Source organism: Bombus affinis, chromosome 6 (assembly GCF_024516045.1).
Source record: "Bombus affinis isolate iyBomAffi1 chromosome 6, iyBomAffi1.2, whole genome shotgun sequence".
In the NCBI taxonomy this organism is placed as follows: domain Eukaryota; kingdom Metazoa; phylum Arthropoda; class Insecta; order Hymenoptera; family Apidae; genus Bombus; species Bombus affinis.
This window is the reverse complement of record NC_066349.1, coordinates 1,199,762-1,219,477: the sequence shown is the minus strand read 5'-3', so window position 1 is coordinate 1,219,477 and position 19,716 is coordinate 1,199,762. Positions and strand designations below refer to the sequence as shown.

The 19,716-nt window shown below is 39.0% G+C and overlaps 1 protein-coding gene across 16 annotated transcripts in view; it reads right to left on the bottom strand.

Moving 5' to 3' along the window:
* LOC126917231 (catenin delta-2) overlaps positions 1-19,716 on the bottom strand; it is a 51,661-nt gene that overhangs the window by 15,707 nt on the left and 16,238 nt on the right. For 5 of the 16 annotated variants that reach the window (XM_050723893.1, XM_050723892.1, XM_050723896.1 and 2 more), the window contains 7 exons: positions 3,545-3,626; positions 3,011-3,076; positions 2,228-2,269; positions 2,001-2,130; positions 1,082-1,364; positions 821-946; positions 480-539 (listed from right to left, as the gene is read on the bottom strand). In XM_050723893.1, the coding sequence (XP_050579850.1) occupies positions 480-539; positions 821-946; positions 1,082-1,364; positions 2,001-2,130; positions 2,228-2,269; positions 3,011-3,076; positions 3,545-3,576 (739 nt within the window). In that variant the 5' untranslated portion in view covers positions 3,577-3,626. Of the gene's footprint in view, positions 1-479; positions 540-820; positions 947-1,081; positions 1,365-2,000; positions 2,131-2,227; positions 2,270-3,010; positions 3,077-3,544; positions 3,627-4,091; positions 4,544-14,897; positions 15,611-19,716 lie in introns of those variants that run through there. The other 11 variants (XM_050723895.1, XM_050723906.1, XM_050723894.1 and 8 more) reach the window with 11 other exon arrangements.

The following is a 19,716-nucleotide window of genomic DNA, read 5'->3' as shown; positions in this document are numbered from 1 at the left end:
TTCTAGCTTTCCGAAGATCACAGATTTGATTTCTGGGTTTCCTTCTTTTCCTTTGCTCCAACATATTTCTAGAAATCCTAGATATTTCCATTGAATTCACATGATTACCTGACATATGTGTCTATTTTTCAACATTCGTTCCAAGAAATCAGTTTTCATAACCGCTAGGGATATCAAGAGATGGATAGTTAACGAATGAAAATCCCGGCCAGTTAATGTGTCACTAGTGTACTCGTATAGTTGAAACGCATAATTCACTCGCATTATCTGTGCGATGGTAGTAGCGTGGTTTGAAACAGTGGAATATGGACTCGCGACGTTAAAGAGACTCAACGACGATAAACGCGGTCAGATGAAGTTTAACAGGAGTGAAAGAGGCAAGAAGAGAAAGGAAGTCGACAAAAGGAAAAAGAGAGAGAGAAGAATAGAAAGAGAAAGGCAGAGAGAATGAGTTAAATAAATTATTGATGTGACCCTACCATGAGGATGCTGAGAGGGTTCGCCAGAGTCATCCATATTCCAAGAGTTGCTGATTTGATCTAGAGAGAACACAAAATAACAACGAATGTCAGGCATAGAGATAATTAAAGTGAATTATGCTGTGCCCCGTGCACGATCAGACAAATAGCCGTGGCCCGCTGTAACATGATAGCTGAATATCTCATTATACAGCTGTCTAGGTCAACGTTGCGCTCAAAAAAAATTCCTTTCGATCAAGAAGAAACAACAATGATGCAACAAAGCCTCGAAGAAAAAAAAATGTGGATTATGAGCTATCTATGAGCTATTCCGTATCTTCCCGTTTCGATAACGAACATACCATATTGATCTCCGGGACCACCAGGACTAGGAGTAATACGATAATGATCTTGCAACGCGGGGTTCAAACCTGGATCGATGTCGTTGTAACCGCCTTCCACATATGGCGCCGCCTTACGTAGGTATTCTTTAAGAAAAATAAAAGGAACATATTAGACGTAAAGAGAGATCTTCGTTTACTCTACTATTTTCCGCGATTCTGAGTAACTTTCGTAACAATGACGAGACCATGTAATACGGATAAAAATAACCGATTGCTTACCATGCGGAGGCGAGGCACGACTATGCTCAGAAGGACTATGAGGACTGTGAGGAGAATGCGAGCGTGGCATGTAGATACCATGCGGACCCGGATACCCTGGCTGTGGCGGATAGCCGAGGTACGGCTCGTAATGTTCAAAACCGACCATGTACGAGTCCGCCGGGTATCGTCGGTCCGCGTGCTGATAATCCTGAGACATCAATGGAACTGACATGTAACTCACTGCGCCTGGATCTGGCTCCATGTGTGATACCTCGCGAACAACCTTCGACACGTTTGTCACCTGTGAAGATTTCAACAGTTTATAGAAAGAACGAAACCGCCAAAAATGCTGAAGATGCTAGGAACGCTGAGAATAATCAGGATACTTGGAATGGTAAGAATATCTAGAATTCTGAGAATGTTCGATATAATAGGTTTGAACATTCTCAAAATGTTAAGTATAATTAAATTATGATTTCTGAAAATGTTAAAAGTACCGGAAATGAGTGTCATAATTTGCAAGGGAACCGATTTTGAGCATGTGAGGATACCGAAAAAAACACGGGAATTGAAGTTCTGAAAAGTAAAGTAGTAAAAATGCTGATAATGAACGAACGCTGAGGCTTTTGAAAAATATACGAATAACGAACATTGACATCTTTTTAAAACTTTGAGAACTCGCAGTACGCTAAGAATAATAAGAAATCTAGGAATTGTCAGAACTTTGAGAACACCGACAATCAGTCACTGCAATTTCAAAGAGAACCGAGAACTTCGATAACTCGAAGAATATTGAGAGTAACGGCAACAAGCGTATAACGTACTACGGGTACTGAGAATAACGAGAGCATGGCTTCGAAGGGAACAATCGTTAAGAGTAAAAGGAAATCGTTGCTCAGCAAATTAGTCCGTTGCTAAAACTGGAAACGGATCTCACTTGTTGAGTAGTTTGCTGCTTATGGCTGCGGATAAGTAATGGATCCTCTTGGACAGACAAATGAGACGAATGCAACGAATGGGTGTCCGCCTGGCCGTTACTTCCGTGGTAATCTGCATCACTCTGTCCGCTGCAAAACGTTCGCAATAATGATCAATTAGAGTCGCTCGTCCCATCGTGCAATCGGGAACAATCGACGATTTATTCGCGTAAGTTCGATAACTTACGTGTATTGCGGCATGTCGGGGCCCTTCTCCTGGAGAACGCGTCTGGAAAAATACAACGAGACCGATTACATTCTGATCTACGATCGTCGAACAAAACTACCAAATCGAATTACCACGAAAATGAAAGAATATTGAAAAAATATCGATCGAATCGTACACGTTTATATGATACTTTGTAAAACAATGGTAGCAAAAAAGATAATAAATAACTCATGCACTTCGATCAAAAAATAACACGCTGAAATTAAATAGGCAGACTAACAAAAAGAAAAGGGGGATCGAAGTACAAAGAAAAACATTCAAATACACGCCTAACTACGCCAAACTACTCTTCTCGCGTTTTTGTCATACATCGCTCTGAACCATGCTAAGTAAATGCAAACGAACGCGTGTTCGTGCCACCGACATTACTCATTCTGACAACTTTATATCTCTAACTCAATATCTTTCGTGAATGAGCCACGAATTTTCTCAAAATTTCGTGGCAACAATCTTAATGTATTACACAGATGAATTCTGTGTACATGATACGTCGAAAGTGATACGGTAAGCAGTACAGGTGATAAAATTGCTCAAGAGTAAATCAAATGTTTCGAAAATCTAAATAAGTTATTTGAAACATTTTGGAGAAGACAAGAGTTAATTATTATTAAGTAAAAACTTCGTCAAAGAGTAACTTAATCCAATAGGAACGTCGATCAACAGCGATCATCGTAGATAAACGCGTTAGTTGCGTAGACTCGCGGTCAGAATGACTAACCTCGGTTAGGTCATGTTAGTCACCTCTGTGTGATCTCAGTGTGCGTTATACTGTGCTCCTGTCTCTCGACGATTCGACGATTCACCAGCCTGACATTAATAATTTCGGTCTGATTAATTTGGGTGCTGAAACTACGTGCTTCCTAGGGTGCAACCTCGAGTTAGATATCTTGTAACTGTCTTTTTCATCATTGATTCCCCATGATTCCCAGGCCTCGTATGTATTACCTTTTCTTCTCTTTTTTTGTTCTATCCGAGGCGCCAGGAAAAATGGGCCAAACGAATGGAACGACAGCAGGATAGACGAAAGAAATAGTCGAGTCTTTTTATTTCTTTCTAGCTATTACCGGGAAACGAGTTTTGCCAATTGGCCGAGTTACGTCTTGCACTAGCCGTGTAAAAGAGAGGGGGAAAAGCAGAGTTCATTTTACGATCACCGGCTTCTTATTGAAACGAATAGAAAGAGATACATAGATCAAGGGACATAGTGAGAGAAATAGAGGTATTAATCGGTTACGAGTCTCTCGGTAGAGAGCTCGAGGAGAGAAAGACACTTACAGACAGGAGTCAACCAGCTGATTATTTGACATACCAGCTGATTTTTCGTCTCTTGCGGCTCAGCAGTCAATGATGACGTCTCCTGGAAGCACACCAAACGAATAAAACGTTAAAGCAACATTTGAATGTAGTGGATTATCACATCTATTTTACATACCACGTATCTACATTTTTTCCATAGATTTTTACAACTTTTTCATTTCATTTCGAACAAATGATTTTGTTTTTTTGTCCATTTGAGATAATACATATTAAGACCAAAAATTTTCTCAATTTTCTCAATCGAATCACCTGCTAATTTATACTAATTTCAAAAATACTTTAATTCGACAGGTCTTGTTACGAAAGGACTTGCTAAGGTGATTTTCCTCAGATTCTAGAATTTTATATATAACGCGCAATAATTTCAAACTTTTGGATAATAATGCGACACATTTTGGAAAATTGACATTGTTCTTAAATCAGATAATTGTAAATTTTCCAAGGGTAATAATATATAATATCCGTAATAATAATAATAATCACAATATCTATCGTATATACATACTATTTATTCCTAAAATATCCTCAGTATAACTTTGATGCCACGCACAAACTTTTTCGTTTTCCTTTTTAAAAACAACCTTTATATAACACCTTCCTTTAAAAAATGATAGAAAGACTGAAGAGGTGCGTGTTTGCAGCTCGCTTATACGAATCAACTATGCTGTTTACGAGTCTGTTAACGACTACTGTATTGATCGGAACATTAGCAGAGAAGGTCTAATTGCACGACTTATACCTACGTTCTTTTAATACTTCCCACGAAGACAGTTAAGAAGTTTATCCATCTACTTAAAAACTTTTCACGATTTCTATCGAGCATTATTAATTCATTTAAAAGGAACGACACGAAAGCTTCTCATAGAGAATAATCAGTCTCCCGTGGGAGAACAAAAACAAAATGATCAATACAACTAGAATATCAACCATGAAAACTCGTTAGTCCAGGTTAGACGTTAATTTTGTTTCGAGACCCACATGATGTCTCTTTTTTTATTAACCTTCTCCTTCCCATCGTCCTTCTCCTTTTTCACCTTTTTATTTTATTAATTTATCTCTAATCTCCTACCTTTTTTCAGTATCCAGCCGTTAATTAATTTTGTTACTCTTTCGCACAACGTGCAATTACCAGGCAGAGCGAATCGTGGCATGGGTGTCACGCGTAATCACTACATTAAAATATAAAACGAGCAAAAGAGCTTAATTAATTTGTCACCTCGTCGCTCTTTTATAGCGTGTTTCGATTGCCCTCCGGCTGTATACGAGTACATATATCTACATAGGTATACACGTATACTGGAGCTCGTGGAAAGGATAGAGCAAAGTTCGGTAACGAATTCATCTAACGTAACTATGATACCGGAATTTCGCCGGCGAGCTGCCTCCTAAAAGGATTCTAACCTGGTCGACCAGTATCATCGCCAGATTCTATTCGACCAACGAAATTCGTTTCCACTTATTGTCTGGAATTGTCCTTTCTCGCCTCCTGAATAATCGCCTTCGAGGATATTTCAGATTCTCCTTTTTTAGAAAGGAACGATATCTTACGGTTCCGGCGTCGAACACAAAATATTGAAGGTAAATGACGAAAGACTTCAAAGACAACATTTTGAATGAACGGTATCCACAATTTAATTTAACGAATAAAACTGTGTACGTATAAAGATCAGAGGAAAAAAGCACGTTGAGTAATGCATGAAGTTCTTGTTTAAAATCTTCTCAATGGTATATCACGATAATGGTATATTAGATAAGAGATTCGTTTTTAATTTGCAATTAAATAAAAAACGACGAATTAACCAATTTTAAATATTGTTACTACAATTGATCGCAATAATTAATTACAATTAATTGAACGCGATAGTCTCTCCATCAATTTAGAAGAACCTTCTTCATTTTATTCGTGCTTGACAAACATACCAGCTGAAGATAGATTCCTTCAATAATAAAATAATATTTAACAACTACAAATACTAATCCTTTCAATGCAAAAATAAATTTTATCGACTCGTAATATTCTACGAGTTCTAATAAAACATAAAATTACTCCGATCCTTCCGATTGCCAAAATTGATGATCGAATGTCCACATGCTGCTTAGTGCTAATGTATCAGTAAGTATACAAGTACGTTATCCGTGAAAATAAGTCACGAAGCTTCAATGTATCAATACGCGATACATCGCGAATGGGTTAAAATAAGAAACGATTACATAAAAGAACTTGTCGAGTAATAATTGCATTAACATCGATTAGGAACGCGGGTACCAGCGACATCGATCTCGTTTCAGGCGAATCCAGGTCGAAAGCGCGATAAGGAAAAAGGAACTTAAACAAATTCCCTAGTCTGCCCCTTGTTTCATCTTATCCGAGGGAACGGGCTCACGATATTTGCCATCGTCGCGATCTTTTTATCACCTGCTGGTGAATTCGACCACGTGCCGGGACTCGTAATACCTTAATAGCTGCAGAAGAATCGGCAAGATATTCTCGTGCTTCCTTCCTTCCAGTACTCTTACTACTTCCTTACTATTATACTTAGACGTTTGAGAAGCAGAACCGTGTTCGAGACGAACGAACGAGACCGTATTCCGAGAATAGTTTCGAGACTGTAAAAGTGGGCCAAACTCCGTTCTATGGTGAAGGTAGATTTCGTTGACAACCGGTTATTAACAGTAGTTTTCTTTAATTACCGAGAAGTTACACTAACTTGGAGTTTAGTGGCACCGCGTTTGGAAACTGTAACCCTCAATTTAATTCGTCCACAGAATTTACCTACGCTCTTACGGACTTCCATCAAATAAGGAGTAAAGTAGAGTAGCGCGATTTGGTAGATTAGAAGCGAAACACGAGGAAAAACATTTACTCGAAATCCTTATTTTCCGGCAACGAATGTTAATCCTCGTTTACTCTCTCCGGGGTACTCAACCAACTTTTTCCCTGCAATTCTCTTGTCCAAACCTCGCCGGGGCACGTGCATTTCTCCATAAGACTAAACAAACCTTGTCGAGTCGAGACACTAGAAAAGGGAGAGAGAAAAATATGGTACACTTAACGTCCTTTAGTCTTAAAACTCTGTGCATCTTAACCTGGTACACCACCGCCCATTCTTGTTTCCACGATGCGCCAGGAATCGATTTTCTCTACCAGCGTTTCCGCGCAAGATGCATTTCCCACAGGATCTCTCGGCACTCGGCAGGATCTTCGGATCGTCCTTCGAGCGAGGGCGGGACCTCCCAACTCGAGTAATTAAGACGCGAAGCGAGGCTAATTGCCGTGCGACTAACGAAGTGCGCGATTTCCGCTGAGCTGCGACCGCAACCATCGAAGAACCAAGACGCGTCCATTTGACCGAAATTGCATCCTTACTAACGAGCTCTTTTTCTTTCTTCTCCTCCTTTTATTATTCCTTTTTTAACCTCTTTCATTGTCCTTTCTTCTTAGTCCTTTCATTGCGTTCAGCCTCGTCCTTGCAACCAGAACGTTACCTTACCACTAGTTATTTGCACGCGTGTACACACACACACGTGGGAGTTGTATGTTTAGAGAAGAGTACAGTCATCCTCGATTAATGCTGCAATTAAGCCCTCTCTCTTTCCTGTTTACCATTCTTTTTTGCTCTTCTTTTTGGGGAGCTCTCTCTCTCTCTCTCTCTCCGTGTTGTTCTTCCACTCATTTTTGTCGGTTTTTGAGGTCTCCTTTGTATTGCCTTTTTTAGCCTTCTTTTTTACCTTTTCTAAGGTCTTAGCTCCCTTATCCCTTTCACTCATCTTCTTCTATTCTTTTGAAACCTTTTTTGCTGTTACTTTATAATACCTTTTTGTCATTTTCTCAACCTTTGAAATATTGTCTTTTTATTCTCTATTTCTTCCTTTTTCAGATCCTGTTGTTCCTTTTAACTCATCTTTTTTGCCTTTTCTTTGACCTCTGCATTAATTCCTTTTTCTTGCTTTCTTTCCTTAAATCCGCACGTTGTTTTTCATCTCACTCTATTTTCCCTTTTCCTTAAACCCGATATTAATTATACCGCATTTAATATGTTATTTTATTCAAATTTTCTTACACACGTTCCACAAACGAACATGCCTTAACCAATCTGTTATTAGTTTACTATGTTGTTCTAAAATTTTCTTTTTCTATTATTTTATTACTATTCTTAACACGTTCCACTCGAATAATAGCAGATATAATATAGCACTTTGCTCTACAATATTTTGCATAAATTTTTTGTACGCTTCACATAAACTCGAAAAAGAGATAAAACACGTCTCGCGCGGAAATAAAAATTCAACGATTACGATACGAACAATGGGATTTCCGTGCGATCGGAGGCAGAGATGAAAGAGAGGCAAGAGGGCTGATGCGTTCCAGGGCACGCGTTTAACATTCCTGCTTTGAATACGTAATTTTCAGTGGCCGAGGCGGTGGAGGTAGCCTGGTCGGGGACAAGCACAATGCACGCGTGGTTTTATTCGCATCTCCGCTGACACACGTGCCTATAAAAGACATTCCTCGAACGTTACAGCGAACCGAGGCCACTATGGATTTCGAAAAATACAATTTTAATACATTCTCCTCAACGTCTTCGATCGATCTACTCTGCGATTAACTTATCGCAGTTTTCCATCGTATCTTTACGAATAGCTTCCTCCTCCGAATCGAACTTTCCTTTCGTAATTTCCAGTTTGACGGCTCTCGAAAACTCGAAACTGCTTGATCTCGACTATTATCGCAAAATTATGAATAAGACTTGCAAAATTTCAAACTCGACGTTCCGAAGTATTACGATTCGATGCAATTTCCCAACTCCGCCAATGAAATATAGATGAATTTTGTGGCAACCGAAGGCTGCGAGCAAGGAACGGGTTACAAAGCGTTGAAATTTCCGAAATCGTGCACACGGGGAACCGAAGTTCGCGGCACACGCCATATCACGGGTGCAAACGAACTTTCGAAAATACCATAGGTTTCCGTGACACCACTCACGATGGAAATCCCGTTCGCAAAACATCGATCAACATCACGTCGACTCTTTTTATAAAGGGATTTCAAATATATCTGGAGCTGGACGAATTTTATCGGTACTAAAAAATGAAAAATGTCGACTTAAATTGATACGTTGCTACTCCCTTACTGCAGGTACTAAAAAGTTATTAATGCGTGTTTTTTCTTGATAAAAATGCACAACGGTACGTTTTTTAAGGAAATCTTGAATTTTTCCCAACGGTATTTTGTGATTCTTTTCTCATTAAAATTTGAACGAATGTACAAGCGGAACAAGCAACTTTTCGATCTTTTCGATGAATTTTATCGGCATTAAAAGCGTGGGCTTAATGATTTTGTAAAGTGAATACATTTATGAGATATTAGGTCATCCCATAAGTTCGTGCCGACTTTTGTGTATACATTTCATGTGTCGATTTATAAACATACGGCGATAAGGGGACCAATGCACTTGAAAAATGGGAAGAAGTTGTACAACGAGAGGGGGATTACATTTTTTCATGAAACTGAAAGGTATGTAAACAATCTTAACATATATAACCACTCGAAAAACGGAACAAACTTATGGGATGACCTAATATATATTCATACGGATGAATCTTATGCGAAAAGGGATTGTACCGGTATAATTGACATTCCGAAGTGCAAAAGGTTAAAGTTACGTTAGAACTGCTTTTGTTAAATTATAACTATAATCCTTATCACGAATGTGGCACAATTAATCTTGCATTTCCTACGATCTTCTCGTAATAATCTACCATACGATATGCCAAAAAAATTTTTTTAAATTATGTCATCTTTTTCTATTCCTGGTTTTTCCTACGCTTGATATCGTAAACAACTTACATTTAAAACATACCGTGTTTAAAGCATCGCGATACGAAAAAGAATTACAAATCTGAATATTCTTTGATGACTTTTTCCATCGATATAAGTAGATAGCAGATAAAAGCTGTTCGTTGAACGATGCTTACTTTCCATCTCCGTTCTAACGTAGGAAAAGCTGCAAAAGTTTTTCGTCTCGCTGCACCGGCTCGTAGTAGTCGGAAATGTAGGCCAACGTCGCCCAAGGCCTCGTTCCCTAACAGTGTCTGGCGTATTGGATTTTTTACACGTCAGAACAGATTCACAGGTAGACCGGAACCCTTTACCAGCGAGTAGGGATGAACACCCCAGGGGGACATGTCTCGGTTGGCCTACAATCGCCACACTGATACCTCTCTCTCTCGCAATTTCCCGAAAATCCAAACTTGCCATCATAATACTTCCTCTGCTCGCGCTCCGACATTTTCAAAAAAACATATTTTATCAAATTTCTATCTAATCGTTATTAAAACTGATTAGCTATTTAAGCACGTATTTTTCATGTCTAGACTTCTCTGTTCTTCTTTTTCAACTTTCTTTCCCGTATGAAATAATCTATTATTATTACTCGATCTCGAAATATATATGAACAATAATTTTGAAAATAATTTTCACCAATTTTTCATTTTCATAATTCTCAGAAAGTAACCGAGAATATATTTCATCGATCATCGTAACCTTCAAAATCCCCTCCGCTTTTCGACCCTCATCATTCTTGTGAAAAACCAAGCGTGACCAGCGGCACCGATCACGCCAATTAATCATAGCAAGTTAACCAGACAAAGGTCGTATTCGTATGGAAGAAATGTATTTCGAGGGCGTCGGCTAGAGACTCGCGGCGTACGAGAGATTTCGCGCAGCTGGTTGCGGTTCCAACGACCAGATTTGCACGATGCAACCATAAGGTTGTACTTACGCAAGTGCATGCGTTGCACGCAGAACGGTGAGCAACCACCGCATGAGAACCCCATTATACGCAGGCTATGCTATTGTTTATCTTTTCATCTTCCGCGCAGCTGTGCTCGTCGCTCCACATTTCCATGCAACGACGCACAACCAGCTCGAAACCAAGTTTCTTCTATAAAATAATTAATAGATATTATCGTTACCTACGCGAAATCAACGAAATGCTTTTGCTACCGATCCTCAATTTACAATTTCTGTAATCCGTGTTGTATAGCATGTTACCATAAATTTGTATTGAATTATTTAAGAAGAAATTTGGAAATTTTGGAAAAAAATTTCATTATAAACTTCGAAGGATTGAGAAGATGGAAAGTTCAAAGTTTCAAGTTTCTTAACGTGTACTTCTTCATAGGAAAAAGAACAGAAATTGTTGAGACATTGAGAAATATTTGTCTTTGCAGTTACGTCAAAGAGGATTTTAGGCGTGTATGCGAAATTTAATTCCGCTCGGCCATGTCCTTCGGGCACGGGAGTAGCCTTAATTAGTTTCCGCTTAATCTTACATGGGAACACGCGCATGTGAGAAGCAATGTCACGAGTTAAATAAAACGCATGATGCAACCCTACGAGTTTCGATACGATTTTATTAACACGTTCTCGAAAATGTCGCAGGGAACCAACTGGAACATTGTTTAACAACGAAAGGAGAACAAAGTAATGAATAAATCCTCCTTGTGAAAACAAATCTTCATTGCACGTTTTATTCTTTTTTACATCCGCTATTAATCTTTGCCATCAAGAAAAAAAATAGATGAAGCAAATTTAGTGGCATAAATAAATAATTCATTGACCATTGCAATCATCTGTAACGACACTCATTTACCGTAAGTAAATCAATATAATAAAAGAAGAACACAGAATTCTGATTGCCGTAAATCGATACTCGTGCTTCCATGTTATTTACTCTAAATCTTTTATTTTATTCTATTTTATTTGTGGCTAGCTTTTCTACTCTTCCTTATAATCGAAGAACAATAGAACGATTCTCTCTATTTGCAGAATTATTTCATTTTCTGTGTTTCAACCATTCCTCTTTGCAACTGGGAAAAATATAAATTACAATTAATAATTCTCCTAGCTTAAATATTTATTTGATAAAAATAAATCTCCTTATTTTCGGAATGCCTAGTTTTAATTGGACAGATTTCTGTGTTCATGGCGAATGACATACATGTGACGAATAACGATTTCAAATCAGCAATTAACGAATCTATGCTACGCGGTAGTTAGGATGTATTTTTAGACAAACCCACTTTTTAGTTAGTCGTTCGTTATCGCATCGCCATTTTCCATGATCTGGAGAATGCCACAGATCGAGTATACATACATATTCATTAATAAAAAGTTTAATCTACTTTGAATCAGAAAACTCCTAAACGCGATAGTTAATATATCTAAGAGGTCATTTGATAACGTCTAACAGATTTCCATCTTTCGTCGAATGCGATTTTTTGAACGTTATTACTCGTATTGATGTGATCTCTTCTTCAGAAAAAAGGAAAACTTCGACAAAAATCTCGACGTTGTTTCTGTATGTGTAATTACTATTCTTATAAATATTTATAAAACAAGGAAGCAACGGATAATCTATAGATTTTTGATAATTGTTCGAAATAAACAATTATTGAAACTTGAACCCTCTATAAATTCATCTCGTAAATTAAAAATTATGTACAAGCACAAACTCATTGAATTATATATTTGTCCTGGGAATTTATAAATAATAGATATACAGTTTATTGCATGCACCATTCTATTTCCGTGCTTCGTGAAATATCTATTAGCTTGTGGACTATACATACATAATTAATTACGTACTTCGGTCAACGTTAAACCTCTCTATTAATAAAATTTTCTAAATAATTTCTATCCGACAACGCGAACAAAAATTCAGGTTAACCTAATTTTCTGCCCTCTCGTAAAAAAGATTCTTAAAATGCAACCAACCTACGACCGAATCAACATTTGAACACATCTCGTCTTTCACCAGCATCAAATTCTCTTCCACTGAAGATTAAACAATTAGCCATACTCTTGACCCGATTCATCCTTGACACCCACCCTTTTCGCTTCCAATTTCATTTTTTCGAGTGCAAAAACCGGAATACTATGGGACTATAGGATTCATCGTGAAAGAGGATCACGTTCGCCGAGACAGGTAGTAATTAACAGGAACATCGGTGTAGAGTCCTGTCGATAGCCTTCACAATTCGTCCACTCCGGTCCCCGTTAAGACGTAATTGATTCGCAGAATCCAGAAGTGGAACACACTCAAGAAGAAAAACGACGAGGCATGGATCAAATCGCGAGTAAAACTCAACGGCGATCGTGTCATAGGGTCATAAAACAGTAATAGGATAACATCCTGCAGGCCACAAGCCTTGAGACAATAACTAGATAGTGTCCCAAACCCAGAAAACAGTAACAGGATAACCACTTCTGTCCACGATCCTTCCATAGGGCCCAAAACCTTATTATATAAACACCTGGTGATCTGTTAATTTCGCGATTTCCTGTGTCTTCTACGTGACAAGGGCGACGCCGATGACAACATCGACGAATGGAAAATCCTTTTTCGTTCGTTTCAACAACGACCACAGCGAAACCCACGAGGAATCTAGGAAAAAAGTTTACCAACATCCTCCACACGATCGTTCGTCTCTGTTGCCAGTTAACTCGCAAAATCTCAACGGTAATACTTAAGCTTGAAAGATCAATTCTGAAGTGGTTCTTGCCCAAAGACTCTCGAAACATCGAGTTTCGTCGCTCGGTATGTCTTGGAGACCATTAATGCTTATTGACGGGGCTTTATTTAGAAAAATAATCAAGAGTAGTCCTTGGAACTGTTTCGATCCACAGTTCGTGCACGAAAATGTCGGCGATGCACATATACAGAAACCGGGAATAGGATTGATTGATCGGACCTTGGAAACGACTGCATGATACGGCGTGACGTACGATTGTAATGGAGGCACGTGAGATTCGTGAGACGAAGAATCGATGTGGAATGCGGCTGTCGAGTGGCTCAATAACGAAAGCCTCGGTTCGTCGCTGCACGGGCGCACTTATCGCCTCCCTTGAAACAAGACTAAACAACGCTTAGCGCGATAACGGACTGGAATTTATCCGATGCGTACACATCGTGCCTGATTCGGGACGAACGCGATGGAGGAACTTGTCGGATGGCTCGTGAGACACTCTATACAAACGCATGTTAGATTGGCTGACGTGTAATTGATATTGGGCTTATATTGAACTTCCCTTTGAGCTTACACGTCAACTGAACGCTCTTTCGTCCTTCCGTCGATCTATCTACTCGAATAAAGAAGACATAAATAACATTATGACGAACGGGTCGTAATCATACAATTTTTATGACCTAAAATTAACTAACAGCTTAACACTCACATATATCTTTTTATCCTACCATTAAAAAATGACCAACTCTCTTTGAATGGAATTGTTTCTAAGTTATGTAATTATATGCTTTCTGTATATTTATTATTATATTATAGTTGAGTGGAAAACACATGGGGAAAAGACAGTCCTATTTAAAAATGTGAAAGACATAATAGACTTAGTCGAACTTTAATTGCCGGAACACAAATTAACGGAAACGAACGAATGAACGAAACGGTCGTTAGAAGATTGATTTAATAGAAAATTTAGAGATGGTCCTTTGTGAGAAAAATTGGAAAATAGAAATAAAAGAAAATGATGATAAAAATCGTTGTTCTTGTCTAATCGAAGCTCGACTGTACTAATTAGATTAAAGGGAGAAATATCGTACAAAGTGAGCAACTTTGCAAAGATAGAGCGATTCCGAATTTCGATACTTGAAAGTAAGATATTCGGAATATCAAATTTTCTACGATACGTAGTAGTAAGACTGCGTTAGCTTTGTGGTCACCCTGTATCCTCGCTAATGGCGAGGAAAGTGGCCTTGAGCCATCAATTGATTTTAGCAAAGCCACAGTCTGCTCGGTTTACTATCCAAACGATGGTTGTTCACAGTTTTCCCTTCGGAAACTTCCACACGATTTATGATCCTATTTACAGGAACCGGAGATACCGAAAGTCAATGTTACGCTATCTTTCACGGCAAACTCCACTTGTTACGTGCATTCCTACTCGAGGTTTCCATTCACAAACACTCCTATCTTCTTTCCTGTCTCTCCTTATCACATTTCACGCATTTCCCACACCGAAAACAATCTACGCTTTTGTCTACAATAGACTAAAATCATTAAGTCTTGGAAGAAGTAGTTGTTAGAGAATACATCGATATTTTGTTAAGGAAGAGTGTTAGAATATCAAGACTATAGAAAAGTGGTGAGAAATTTTCACCTAGGCTTTTTGCCACATATCCTCCGGACCCAAATATATACGTAGTATGATACATGCATATAGATAGTACGTTATTAATAAATAAACAATAAGATCTACCAAAAATAGAATAATCTAACGAAGAAAACGTACGTATCTCTTTCATGGACACAGGCGAAAATCGATTGTCACAGATTCCAGCGTAGGATACCATCGATCAGTCCCACGTCCCATAAACAATTCTCGGATCGATGGAGCGTGCGACCCGTAGGGTTCAACGTCGTTTCTCGATACTCGTGGTCCATAGAAACGATGGCGGCAACTAGCACCCGGCGCGGCGTCGCGCACAATTTCGTCGCATTTCCAACTGACACGCGTCCGTATCAATCGTCAGAGCCAGATACACATAGGCGGATGGACACATGGAAACACGCAGAAAAAGAACAAGTTGCCTCTGATAAAGAAGCGCTTTTGAATGGCAAAACGGGAACATTCGCGACGCGAACAATGCGTTCGAATCGGTGCCATGACTAGGCGACCTTCGCGCGAACTCGATACGAGGCCAGCCATTCACCGTGCACCCGTGTCCACGCGCACCAACTCGTTTGAGTTTCCTTTAATTGGATCACGCGGGTTTCTCGACCCGGCCGGGTTAATCCCTTCTGTTCTGGTTCACGCGTAGGAAAAGTGTTTCCGATTCATATTCTCTTATGAATTTCCTCCTTTCGAGGTCAATCATCTGAATAATTAATTTTGGAAAAATGGAATTTCCCTTTTCATTAAGAAGGACGTCTTTGAAATATGTATTGTTTCGAATTATATTGTCGGTAATCTGAAAGCGAGGAAGGACCGATGTTTTGAATTAGTTGAAGAATGTATAGTGATTCGTATAACACATGTAATATTTGTATTAACTAAAAATTTTTATATGTTCAAATATTTTTGTGAACTACTGTATACGTATATGATGGAATAAACGATGTTTTCTATTTCTTAGTTTTTTTTTTAACAAATTCAATATAGTTGAATTCCTAGTTTTATTGTTAGTAATCTGAAAATGTAAGAAAAAAACCAATTTAATTGTTGAACGAGGATTATAAAGTATTCTTTTATTACCTTTTTCTCTAGAAATGCAAAATGATTATACGCACTGAAAATTTAATTCTCCGAATGTAAACTGGAAAATATACAATAGAGACATTGATAAATAGGAAACGGATGTTTACGTAAATTCAAAATTTACGAGCACAATTTTAAAAAATAGAACCTAGAGAGAGATTTTTATTCATCCAACATATTACACTTACTTTATTTTAAATATTACATATATTTTATAGTCCCTAAATTCCCCGCAAAGTCATCAACATTTGCAATCTATTAATAAATATTCTAGAATTTGTTCAGATTTTTTAAAAGCTTGGAATAATGAAAAGATTAGAATTAAGCATAAATGACTCAAATTGCTTGTGGAGAATTAAGAGATGAGATAATTTAGCGTTAACCAGTTAACTGCGGAATTTAGTTTTAAAAATTTCTCATTAGATCGCAGACTGCGTAAATAAATACAAGCGACGACGAGTATACGCACCGAAATAAAACTTTTATTTCACGTATATACCCGTCAAACGCACTTAACTGGTTAATCTGATCTTCCTTTGACATTTTCTAATTCGTTAATGACGGTCTGAACGAATAAACTCATTGAATAGCGTAGAACACACACCATGTGTTGTAGATGTCGAATAGGAAAAGGTTTATTTGGGATGAATAGGCAGGGATGAGTCTGGCTGAAGCATACGTATTCTACGTCTTGTCACGATCCTTTCACCGGTAACGTCTCACTACTGTAAAATAGAATCGATCCACGTGGCTCCGTGCACGGTAATTCGAACTTGATATTTCATTTTCTCGACCGGACTGGGTATGGTGTATCGTAGTCGACTTTTCGACACACGATAGGTTTCTTACCATTAAGGCTGGTAAGATAGACATGGCTAATAGTTTATTCAAACAGCAAGAAAGATCATATTTACATTGTTCGCTTTAGAAGATCACTATGAACGAAACGAGTATAAAAGCGACGTTTACCGATGAACCAACAGCGTATCTTATTTACCATCCTAACCCGACAGAAATATGTACATAGCTTGTAAGAGCAAGATACAAAAATGCAAAAACGAAGAAAAATAGCAAAACCTGATCAGATTTCTTTTCGAGTCAAAATACTTGCATCCTGTCCTAAACATTCTTAAAGATTCTAGTCATTAAATAAAAGATATAAATAACTTTAAAAACAAAAATAAAATTTACGTATATAGAGCTGTTACGTCCGGTGACTCTTTACAGAAACCAGAATCCATCCTTCGGTCAAGACGGGCCACTAGCTGAAACTGGAGCCACAAACTGGGGAGGCTATAATTAGTCGGACCGCAATAATCTTAAGGAACTGTCATAAAAGATGCTACAAAAGATCTTCAAGTCGAGATGTCCCTTATAGTTATTGTTCAGTCAGATAAAAAATGGGAAGGTCGGGTTTTTCCCATGTTGAACGGTCATTTTCACCCGCAAGCGACTGGTGGTGGGACGACCCAACCACCAACAATAGTTTTCCTCTGCAACAGCATCATCACCGAACTTCACTGGTTTGTCATCCTTAGATCAGTCAACATCTCTTGACCGGTTTTCGTTCATTGATCGGTCACCAGTCGTTACTATTTACACGTCTCTGAGAATACGTCTATACGCACGACGCGTAACTATTTATATCTACAAAGTTGTTGGAATAAAATATATATTATAACCTGTTACTTCAGTTTATAATCAGTCAACCACCTCCATTATCCTAGACGAAATAGGGGATCGACCAATTCGCGACATCGATTATCTAATTGTAACAAGAATTTACGACTCTCGTTGACGCGATCTACCGCGAACGCGTCTCTCCGAGAACGGTCGAACAAGAGTAAAATTCCACTTGTCTGAACCCGACGAGAGACAAATAATTCATGCAACACGAGTTACATATCATTTTCGACTTATTTTTTCATATAGGTACACATCGTACCTTAACCATAAGTCACAAAAAATACTGTATATATATTTATTTTCATGATACTGGCAAGTTTGTACGAAAAACTACTCCTTATGAATAAGCATACTTGAAAGATGAAATTCCACTAAGCAAATATCCTCAACCGAGGAATATGAATCTTTCCTTGATTCTCCGACGAATTTCCTTCGTAATCGTTCCCTTTACCTGGTCTATAAACAATCAGAGAGACGCAGCTCGTGCATCGACGACCGATGCTATCTGTCGCTTGCTCGACAAGCTAATAAAGCGAGCTGCGTTTGGAATTTTAAAGCGCAAAGAGAGAAGAGAGGAGACAGGACAGGAAGGACGAGGAGACAAAAATTAAGTCACGCTACCAGCTCAGCGCTGGGCGCGGGACATGAAAAGCGCGTATACGCGAGGGGAAACGATGCCCGACACGGTTCGAAACACGCGATAACGGGACAGGACGAAAGTTTGTTCGACAATAATAGCTGCGGGCCAGGTCCCAGCGATTTTCACCAGTGGCTGAGAAATAATCCCGGTCCCACCGTCTTTTTCCCTCTTGATATTTTTCTCTTTTTTCCTGTTTCGTGTTTCGCTCCTCTCCCTGTTTTAATTACAATTTGCACCAGCGCAGCGCGGTTCTCGCACGCTCCTCTTCAAATGCACGTTGACGAAAAATATGAAAGTCCTCGAGATACAGATAGGCGATTTTTAATCAACAACTCGTAATTTCACTTTCTCAAGCTTCCTCTATCCTCGTAACCGAGACTGGGATGGTCCGACAGTACCACAGAAACATCCGGATGAACCAGAAATATGCTCTTACACGTCCCGACGATAGGTCGAACAAAGAGAGCCACGGATTCACACAGGGAATTCTATATTCGAAACAGAGAGACAGACAAACACTAAAGGACAGAGGGGCGGAAGAGAAAGAGACCGGCAGGGGGAGTGATATATCATGAGAGAACGAGAACTCTGCCGCAACCTCATTCTCCTTTCCGGCTGACGCGTTGAAAAGCTGTCACCCCTCTCCCCACTTCTCGCTCGTACACCATACGCCATACATACAGCATCCCCTCTGCGTCACCGTTCCCCCACCAAATACACGGTTATCCCCACTACGCGACGTCGCGCCGTCACTCTCGATGACGTGTGTTTCAATGAATGAACCAGCGGTGGGGATAAGCGCACGCATACGTGCGTACGCTAGTACGAAGCGTACGCGTATTCCCTGTGGCTGTACGACCGCCTCTCTATGCGCCTGGCGATCACGCAGCGCGCCGCTTCCGCTTTGACTTTCTCAGGCTTCATTTCTTTTCTCATTTATTTTCTTCTTTTTTTTTTTTTAATACTAATGTCTATGTTTTTCGTGTAATTCTCTTTTTTTCTTTTCTTCTCGATAGCACAGAAATATAAGAACGGATGTGAGAATAGATTAGCGAGAAGTTCTCGTAAATGGTATGATAGTTTGAAAATTCCGAAATAGTAGTAACGGAAGAATAGTGTCTGCAGGTTATTCAATATCTGTTCATCGACTTATTCCGCTAGATATGGCGGAGGATCACTGGCTGATCGATCGGAAAACAACTCGAATACTAGGGTAGTCTTCGTGTTTCTGTGTTTCGTATGCATCGTACCAATCGACTGCCCATTCAATGACATACATACACATGTATGTAGATATATGCAATATATATACATCGCGTGGATTCCGTATTCCGTACCGGAAATGAATTACAGTTTATCCGTAAAATCGATGGTATTCGGAATAAAAGAAAAAGAATACACGACTCGCTCGGAAAATCTGGTAATTTCCACATTTTAATCAAACCCAATAATTCGATCCACGTCGAGGGTAAAGATTCGCCGAGACCAATTGAACACGTACATGCAAACGATGAGAAAGAAGAATGA